This window comes from Cyclopterus lumpus, chromosome 3, assembly GCF_009769545.1.
Source record: "Cyclopterus lumpus isolate fCycLum1 chromosome 3, fCycLum1.pri, whole genome shotgun sequence".
Classification (NCBI taxonomy): domain Eukaryota; kingdom Metazoa; phylum Chordata; class Actinopteri; order Perciformes; family Cyclopteridae; genus Cyclopterus; species Cyclopterus lumpus.
In genome coordinates this window covers 9,202,832-9,213,323 of record NC_046968.1, presented here as the reverse complement: position 1 = coordinate 9,213,323, position 10,492 = coordinate 9,202,832, and the positions used below count along the sequence as shown (strand labels likewise).

The window sequence follows — 10,492 nt, the reverse complement described above, 5'->3', positions numbered from 1 at the left end:
TCCGGTCGGGAGGCGGCTTTCCTGCTGCTCCGGGACACGGACATACAACTGGATTTAGATCACGTCATAATCTAGAAACTACACTAAACTATATATATATATAAATATATATATATATTTATATATATATTTATATATATATATATATATATTTATTTATATATATATTTATATATATATATAATATAATTCAAAGCAGAATACACCGTTACCAGCTGCAACCATGAGGTGATGTACACTTTAATGCATCAATAATTATAATCCAATATAGACTATAGAATATAAATGGCACTTCTACTGTTGCTACTTTAACTTCATCCAGATGGTGATGCTATCTTATGTTTACCGAAGTAAAATTCTCAATGCAGGACTTTAAAATTATGTAATGAGCTTGATTAATATGGTCCACCGCCACAAATTACAGTATATGAAATGTAACAATTTCGCCCTGCCTTGTAAAATAGTAAAATTTTACTTACACATAAAAACAGTCAATAATAATGTATATAATAGTGTAACACTCACGGGGGTCAATGTTTCTGCATTCATGCAGTACTGTAACCAGTCCATATGTTGCTCATAATACTCACTGTACATGTTTTTACTCAAGTACCATTTTCAATGCAGGACTTTTTAGTTTTTTTTACAATGTGGGATTGCTACAGCAATTTAGGGTCACACTTCCATAAAGTTGGGTTGTGATCATAGAGATTGAAATTCAGAAGACTGAGACTGATCCTGACAGACAGTCCCGAAGCTGATCAAGCTCCAACCACACTCTCCGGAGTCATCTGATAAAACACAACTTTATTTAGCAAAATGCACAATAAGAGCACAACATAGACCAACACAGATCCCTTCTACATGACAGAGCCATCAGAGGGTTTAATAATGCAGGACCCAGCAAATATACTACTTTAGTGGTGCAAAATTAAAAAATAATCACAACAAAACTGCCCCACTGTAAACAAAATACACTTTAAATTGTGTTTCTTGGTGCAAAATCTAATCAATATCTGCCTGCATGTTGTAAAAGTATCATTTCACAATAAATCAAAATTCAACTTTATTTATGTGCCATGCCACTAAAAAACTAAATGACCAACATCAAAGGCTCAGCCTCATTTCATGATAAAAAAAAAACAAACACAATATAAAACAAAACAAAACAAATAATAATTACGCACGTGTATTTTTACATTCATTAGAATATACAAAGATTATTTTCAGTAGTAGACCACTCGTAGTGTAGACTCCTCCTTTCCAAGCTGCATGTTACAGTACACAAACATTGACGTTTGTAGGATCATGCATCAGGGAAGTGCATTGTTTAAGAGTACATCCACAGTGCACCTTTACAGCAGCGAATTCATCATGTAGTGTCCGTCTGGTCACAGCGTTGTCTACTGTGTATAACATCTCTGAATCAACTCAGACACTCATACAAAAAATGTTCTCTCTCTGTCTCACACACACACACACACACACACACACTTAAGTGCATTCAGATGTTGGTTTGCCTCCAGTAGTTATCATCAGAAGTGATCCAGTGTAATGATCTTTTCTCTCTCTGTGTTCTTATAAGTTACATTTTTGAATGTCGACGTCGAGCTTTTGAACAGAGGGTTGGTCCCCTGAAGAGAGACAAAGACAAAATACCAATTATCATTCAGAATTACTTTGAATTAAAACGACCAAACAACAGATCATTACAATGTTGTCATCAGAACATGAAGAATGGGATATTCTATACTTTGTATTGTCAACAACCAAAACCAACCAGGTGGTAGTCCTTCCCTAGATACCAGCCTGTCTTTCCCATTGTTCCCATTGAAAAGTTAAAGGAGGTCTGAAATCCACACTTTTATCCTCTAGAAAGTCTAGTTAATTTCTTTAATCAGCTGGGCATAAGCAACCACTACTCAAAAAGGAGTATACTGGGCTTTTGTTGTGGAAAGGCAATCAAGTTTAGGGGTTACCTTTAAAACCATTTATGTCTTATTTCTGCCATTTTAAATCAGTATTCTTACTTCTTCTCAGACGTAAGATGTGAACTCTCAGACTTTAGATTCAGTTTTGATTTGCACGCTCGTGGATATCATTATCTCCAGTGTAATTAGGGTTACATTTTTTTAACTCCAGAACTTGCCTAATAATCTTCATGTTTTTAAGTTTTCGTCAGTATAAAAGTAATCCAGTGATAGTTGTCTCTACAGCCATGGCTTTATAGCAAACCGGAACTGCTAATAGCTAATTCGGCAAACTTTTAATGGTGCTTATTTGCCAAAATGTAAACATTTATGAGACAAAGAAAAAAAACAGAAAAGTTGTGGCCAACAACTTACTAAATTCCGACATGGCAACATGATACTTCCTGTTTCAATCTCTCAAAGCATTGTGGGAACTGTAGTTTCAAAACATTGGGTTAGCAGGATTATTCCCCAAAATCAAAGTAAGAAAAATAATGACGGAAAAAAAATACATGAATATATTTAAAGTAGACGGGTGTTGGAGGGGCACATTTGTTTTTGTAAAACAATGGAAGTTTATGGCACAGAGGAATAAGCTACATCCCGCATTGGCTTCTCACTCAGACTACACGTGTGAGTCAGATCAATTCATTGTTGGTTTCTGTGTTTTCATGGGATTTGTTGACAGTATGGAAAACGTTAAGAATACCACACCAGACATATCTTACCGTCTGCCATTTTGCCTTTGACCTCTCAGCCTCAAACTTGGCCACCTCTTTGCGGTCGTGGACCGACACCAGCATCTTCCACACAGCCAGCAGGATCAGGCCGATGCACACGATGGAAAGGGAGACGCCCAGGATAATCATGGGGATGTTGGGCGACTCGGGGCAACCTGGCACGGGACAGAGAGGACGCCATGAGCCTCAAACACCAGGAATCCCCATTTTTCCATCTGTGTCATCTGTTTCCTACATTAATGTAAAGCTTACCGTACATCTGGAGATCGTATGCAATGGTCCCCGTCTCACCTCCTACCACACCAAACGAGATCCAGCACTCATTCTCCATCATCATCTTGCATTGCATAGAAGGGCTCTTGTCATAATCTGAGGGGAAATGTGAACATACATATCCATAAGGAAGGCATGAATCCATCGTATATCATCTTCCCGTTCGACATTGTGCCGAGAGTGTAAAAGGATACACTCGCCTCTGTTGTGCTGTCAGTGTGATTTCCATATCAAAGACTACAATCTGGTGTGTGTGGACCGCGCCATTGTATTTCACATCTGAAGCCTGAAAATCCTCTGTGATAATCAGATATACCTCTCAGCTTGCACAAGTATGGCGGCTTCAAAATAATCTCTTCTATAAAGGAAGACGGGGTCCTCTGGCCATTCACATGCACTACAATAGCTCTGCCTGTACGACAAGGTAAATAATATGTTCCCCATTGTCCGGTGCTGCCTGAATGGACATGGATGGTGTTGTGTTAGAGAGAAGGGGGGGTACAGGCTTCAGAAAGACACCCGAGTCGATACAGGTCAGCATTCCTCCAAATCTCTGACCCATGGGGGAACTTAGCATGGCCCTATGTTGATACCACTATCAAAAACACAAACTCCAGCAACAACAAGCATTTACAGCACACATAAGTGATCGGGGCTAAAAGGGCTGACGGTGCATTTACACCGCGCTAACGTTGGTGCAGATCCTGTAAAGAATGTTGCTCTTTAATTTAAAAAAGAACAAGGCTTTTAATTTGATCTTTTTTTATATATAATTAATTTTCTTCCAGGTATCCATTGGCTTGATTTCAATGTGTATGTGTATGTGTATCAACTAGCACAGACTTGGAAGCCGCTAGAAATCCTTCAGAGAGAGGATTTTGTGACCTTGTGTGCAGTCAGTGTTGTGTCATCGCCAAGTACTGTTTCTAAAATTCCTCTTTGTTAATCTTTTCCATGGAAACCTTGACAAACGAGTCTGGCTGCCAAAAGAGCGAAGCAATCCTCAGATACCGTCTGCTATCAACAAGCCTGGACGACCCACGTTGAGCAAACACGGGCACTCTTTTTATTTAATAACGGTGACTTCTTGCATGCTTCAGTTTCAAATTCCCATGAGCTCTTGAAGGCACATATTAATGTTCCATGAAGGGAACCAAATATTCCCCGTAAAACACGTAAAGCAAGTGTCGAATATCATAGCCGCTTGATTTTCACATTGTACTGGCATGACCTGCTTCGTGAAGTATCAAGTCAATCTAAAAACATACGGCACGCTTTGGAGACACACGAGTAGCTTAATTTGAACACCTGACTCTTTCTTCACTGGTTGAAAAAAAAAGATCAAACCGTCTCCAGAAATTCTTAAATTGACAATTGTTACATATTCGCTCCACATAAGCTGGGGGATAATTCAATATTACCGTATATTACTGGACGTCAATTTCATCAGACATATGATCATTTGACCGTATCATGTTATTTCTGTTTTCCAACTTAATGATTCTGGAGCAAGCTCCAATTAAAATGAGACAACATTGGTGATTCAAGTTTGACCCTGTTTGACGGATGCAAAGCTTTTGTTCTTGCGTAATGCGTGACCGTCAAGCTGTTTGATTACCACATTGTAGTATAAACATTTGAACCATGCACTCACGCGAGTGATACGATAAGTGCAGAAGAGAAGCAGCGACTGCACAATACTCAATCGTTTTTCCTCAATCGGTGGATTTCAGATGCAGAACGTCCTTTACCTGCTGTTGTGTTGATGGAAATTTTGGAGACGCTGCACATTTGATCACACAACTCGGCATCGTCCTCATCCTGCAGATGGCACGCTACACAGGCCCTGGTGTCAAAAGAAGTGTGGGGGGGAGGGGGGGAATAAAAGGTCACGTTTTCCCTAGAGATAATACAGACAGTTTAACGAGACCTCAATCACTGACACAGTAAGCACAAAGAAATCACAGTGTTGGTCACTTATCACCGTTTTCCCAAGACTTTGCGTGCTCTCCATCACCCTTCTCCTCTGTAACAGTGGTATCAAATGGCACTAGGCCCTGACAGCTGCTTTACAATGGCGCAAGGAAATCTCTTAGTGCGGTGTTGTGTGGAGGCCGTCTATTGATGTCACATGGAAGGTGTAGACACATGTGAACAAGGGGACCAGAACCCGATAGGCCTGTACTCCGGCACAGCAGACGGATCGTGTGGCGCGAGGAGACAAACATCTTCCATCGTCCAAATAAAGGAACAACAATCACAGAGGAAAGAGCCGATGGCACCGACGTGTTCTCACCTCGCAGAGCTGCAGGCGTCTCCGCACGTCGGGCACTTCTCACACCTGTCCCCAGACGCTCCGGGTACGGAGCAGACGCAGTGGCCGCACTCGCATCTCCCCCGCCCGCTGCAGAGAGCGCCATCCTCCGACGCGCAGGCCTCGGCGCCGGTGCTGCAGTTACAATACTCGCCCGTCCAGCCGCTTTCGCAGTGACACTCCCCGCAGTCGCACGCCCCGTGGCCTACAAAACACAGACATCGGTGAAGCAATTTGCAACGGACTCGACACCAGGAGCACGCGCGTAAAATTCGCCATGCGTAATTGCGCACCTCCGCAGAGCTCCCCGCGGGACCGAACGCAGGAGTAATCGTCACACTCGCAGTAAGGTCCGTAGATGCGTCCGAAGCTGGATGGGTGACACGCACACTGTCCGCAGTAGCACTGACCCTGGCCGCTGCATATCTCCGACTCGTTGTTGGCGAGGCAGTTGCTCAACAAAGCGCTTTCCTCATTGCACTCGCACTCCGCTCCCAGGAAGCCCGGCTGGCACACACACACGCCGCACTGGAAAGCCCCTTGGCCCTCGGCGCACTGGCTGCTGTTTGCTTCGGGAGGCTGCCGGCAGTCACACGAGCAAAGAGACTCCAGCTCCACCTCCAGACTGTCCTGTAAACCCACCGGTTTCAGGGAGAAGTGCCGAGGTCCCGACACGCACCCTGGGAGCTCCACGGACACGTTGAACACGACCTGTGGAGCAAAGAGGAAGTCCACGAAAAGAGCGGAACTAACATCATAAGAAGTTGTGCCTGTGTAGCAAAATACAGCGTATTCCTTTCTAGGGCTCCACTGTTGTCCAATATGTATTACAAATACATCAATGAGCCCTGTGGCTTAAATCAATCCCGCATACACCATCCATTGCCAGAAATACTCACACAAATGTGTATTTAGTGATCCACCAACTGAACTTATTCCCTAACAAATGCATCATCTTTTATTGGTCATTTACTTTACCATTTTTATTTATTCAATTCCATTTGTTATCTACATTTCATTACATCCTAAATGTTATTTTTAGGGCGTGTCCAAGTATTTTACTGTTCCTATCTTTCTACGTTTCTTAACACCCTTATCAGCTCGTCAGTCACCTGTAAAGCACTTTGAACTGCACTGACCTGTATGAAAGGTGCTACACAAATACATAAAAATAGAGCAAAAACAACTCACCGTCTCTCCAGGTTTGATGTTGGAGCAGTGTTTTTGATCAGGGAGGACAACCCCATTTGGGCAAATGGCTGTAAAAGACATCTGGAGCCCCTCTGTGTCCCCAAGGACCTCTAGTTCGATCTCCGAACGCAGCTCCTGAGGAACAGCACACATATATTTCAGCACCTTGGATGGAAGCACAATCGGCTGCGCTTGTCTCACCAAAATCCACAAACTGACTTCTAATATCATGAAGTGGGCTTTGAGTAGAATTACTTTCACCCTGCGCTGACCTGTAGCGTGCGGGAACAATTTGAAACCACCTATCTCGCTCCCTCTTTTTGGGTGAGTCATCCTCCCAGGTGTGCTGGGCCGCTATACACAAAAGCACCCGAGGAAAGGGAGAGAGATAACCTCAGCCGGAGGAAAGACTGTGTTTGACTGACTAATGAACTCTGTGACGGACCGTCTGGGTGCTAACAGAGGGGAAATTGTGTGTTTCCTGTAGGCCTTTAATTGTATTGTGTCCTCAGTGTTGCCACGGAGGAGAAAACACGGGGACGGTTGTGGGATACACCCAAATTGAAGACGGATTAAAGTAAAGTAAAACCAATTCAAAAGACTTTACTGTTATTTAGTAAATATGTTGCAGGGTACTTAAAGCGGGGTGGCTCACATTTCTATCCACTGAGCTGCAAACATTAATCCAAAATGCAGGCAAGTGTAAATCCCTCTGTTTACTAAGGACCACAACTATTTCCAGTCACTGCGATGAAAAATGACTCGCCTCTTCAGAGAATGAAGGCGGGTGTAAACGACATAACTGATGAATTAATTAGAGGCCAGAGTCCCCTCCGCCAAGGGGGGTTAGTGCAAGAAGTAGTCATAGAGAGAGAAAGAGAGAGAAAGAGAGAGAGAGTGGGGAAGAAAGAGCAAGTGAGGAGATCAAACAGCTGGGACAAGCAGAGACTTGCGGTCAAACATGCTGTTGCAAAGCACCGGGTGCATGGAGGGGAAGAAGAAACGTCAATGAAAGAAAGGGGAAAAGCAAGAGAATGAGAAGGAATTGAGAAGCCAGAGATACCGACTACCGGCGGTGAAAGATGCACAGAGCATGCACGCTTTATGATCATGTATGTGTGTTTCTGCTTGAAGCATTGACATGTCAAAGGATGCCATGTTTAATTAAATCCAGATCACCACGACTGTTTCATTTACTTTGTATGCCGTTACAATCAGTTCCAGGATGTTCCGCGAATCTGCCGCCAGGACTCCAACGGTGGCACCGGGTATGAAATGTGCATAGTTCTGGAAGAAAACAAAACAACAGGTAAACATGAAAGTCTCTGTGAGAAACGTGGGCAGACTTTGGCTCGTGGTGGCCGAATGCAAAGCACAGAAAAGTGTGGGGGAAGAAAAGAGGGCCAGTTAGAACAGGTTGGATGAGAATGCAGCTCCATGAATAAATATGTTGCCCTCAGTAAACATTGTGCTCGCTCACACACACACACACACACACACACACACACACACACACACACACTGGAAATGAACACGGTGTTACCTTATAGTTGTGTTTTTGTTCTTCGGTCACAGCAAATATCAGCAAGATGTTGTTCTCCACCACCTTATCAATCAGCTGTCCGAGAGTTGGATACTCCTGGAAGAAGCATGATGAAATGTCAGAAATGAGTGTGATGTAAGGCCGGGACGATGACTCGTGAAAATGAGGTAATATTTGGCTTTAAATGAAGGGAAAAAAAGATTTTTTTTAAAAGTATCACAACTTAATGGAAAAGATACAGTGTGGACGTACCTGCACTGTGGACATGGAGTATTCGTTATTGACGTCCAGGTGACACTGTCCATCGTTGGGAATCACGATGCCGGCCATCTTACTGTCCATCCCAAAGTGCGAGTCAGCATCACTCACAAACACCAGCAAACGCATGGAATCCTTCCTCCAGCCTATCTTGTCCTACCGGGAGACACATTGGGTTGCTCATCATCAACTGACCAATCAAATGAAGGCGTCGCCGAGACAGAGTCACAAACCGACATCTCGGCTCATATCTTTGCGCATGCTTATTTAGAGATCCAAACCTTACCCCACAAACCGCTGCCTGCATGACGGCGTCAAAGCCGCACTCTGGCAAGTCAATATTTGCAGAGACCCGCTGCCTCGCGATGATCTCGTTGAACTTGTCGGTGCTGCTCGTCAGAGACAAGACGTGTTTGTAGCCAAACGTCGGCAGGCAGGTTGAGGCTACGCTGCTGCAGCACAGCAGAAGAAAAAAGAAGAAAAAAGCTTCCATCAGATACCTAATTACTGATATTTATTGAAGGTCATATTTAAATAACTGCTGAATACCGGCAGGGGTTGGCCAGCTCTTCCTCTGTGATTCTGATGAAGGGCAGGACGGGTTTCTCCACAAAAGAGCCAAAGCCCATTCGAAATTTACTGGTGAGCTTGGCCATCTCTTTAGATAAAGAGGACCCCAAGTCTTTGATCATCGCCAGATCGTCGATCATGGATGCCGACAGGTCCATCAGGTAGTAGATGTCCACGGGATAGTCCTCCGTGTGTTGAATTTTGACCTGGAAAGTCACCGGACTGCCTGTGCAACAACAAAACCAACGCCTTATTTACTCGTCTGAAAACGAGGACGAAGCACATCGAATCAAATGGGCCGCGTACCAGGTCGCAGCTCGAGAGCCATTTTCTGAGGGGAGATCTGCGTGCTGTTGACGTTGCCTATCTTCTTCCCGAGTGGTCGATCCTGCAGGATTCGACCTTTGGAAACAGGGAACTCCAGCTGGTCCCGGGGACATCCCCTTTGTAGTAAGATATCCAGCGTGTCACATCTTTCGTTGACTGAAAACCAGTCTGTGAAATTCTAAACGGTGAAGGAAAGAGTCACATGTCGTGCTGTTTGCGGATGGATGACTGAGATTGTTTTATGGTATAGGCCGTAAAATAGAAGTTTTATTATCAGGTGCAAAATCCAAAACGAGCAATGACACTCTGCTCACCTGTGGCCATTCACATTTTTTTTTAAAAAATGCACCCTGACCATCTGCTTATATGTCGTGCTGTCATACGTGCATCTGCTTACCTCCTGGGTGCACCAGGCACAGTGAGCACTGAGCTGCAGGCAATCATCGCAGGTCACAGCGCTGCCAGCTGAACACGATCCTGCAGCACACATCAACACAGTCAGGGGGACCAGAGGTCTTTTTAAAAGTGTGTACGTTATTCAACACGATGCAATTATCTAAAAAATGTAAAAAATGTAAAAAAAGATATAATACATTGATACGAATATGTCTTAACATATCAATATAATAATACATCTGTAATAAAGTGCAGTTAAAAATAATAAAATTGTTCTAAAAAAAAAATAAATAATCTAAATAAAAAAGAGGCTGTTCACAATAAAACATAAATCCCAACACAGCACGCCTGGACTTGCTCTTGAGTAACCGATCCTCTTTGTTTGATGTGCCGCGCTTACCCTCCACGGTGTTGATCCAGTACCGAAGGAGCAGGCTCAGCAGTAGAAGCCCCATTAGTCCGTGAAGTTTCTGGGGACGAGGACACAGAAGAAGAAGAAGAAGAGGAAGAAGAAGAATGCTTCAAGTCGTCTCTCATGTCTCACGGGACCGTATCCAGTGGCATGCCTCCTCTGCTCAGCCGAAAGCAGACTGCAGAGCGCGGCGCTGGCGTGCCGCTCTACCTGGATGGAGGCGGAGGCTGCCTCCTACCTGCGCTGCCTTTTATGTGTCACTTCCGTCCAGGTGAGGAAGCGAGGCGGGCGCGAGGACACATCAGAGACCAGATGCCGACACGCGGGCGGCTCACTGGTTTGATCATGAACCGGGTCGGTTTGTCACGTATAGTGATAACGAATACGTGACAAATACAAGGAGGAAGGACTGTACAGATTCATATTTGACCTTAAAATTACTGTATACAAGTGAATGCAAATATTTAAACCAATGGTTATCCTTTTTTGTTTAGCCTG

The 10,492-nt window shown here is 43.9% G+C and overlaps 1 protein-coding gene across 1 annotated transcript; it reads right to left on the bottom strand.

Moving 5' to 3' along the window:
* Positions 1 to 806: 806 nt before the first annotated feature.
* itgb6 (integrin, beta 6) lies at positions 807 to 10,179 on the bottom strand. The gene is made up of 15 exons (XM_034529617.1): positions 9,983 to 10,179; positions 9,584 to 9,663; positions 9,166 to 9,364; positions 8,839 to 9,085; positions 8,576 to 8,741; positions 8,284 to 8,445; positions 8,032 to 8,127; positions 7,686 to 7,775; positions 6,489 to 6,623; positions 5,591 to 6,008; positions 5,280 to 5,502; positions 4,735 to 4,829; positions 2,963 to 3,079; positions 2,699 to 2,865; positions 807 to 1,634 (listed from the first exon to the last, which is right to left on the bottom strand). The coding sequence occupies exons 1-15, from the start codon at positions 10,035 to 10,037 to the stop codon at positions 1,536 to 1,538; spliced, it is 2,349 nt and encodes a 782-aa protein (XP_034385508.1). The 5' UTR covers positions 10,038 to 10,179; the 3' UTR covers positions 807 to 1,535.
* Positions 10,180 to 10,492: the final 313 nt, after the last annotated feature.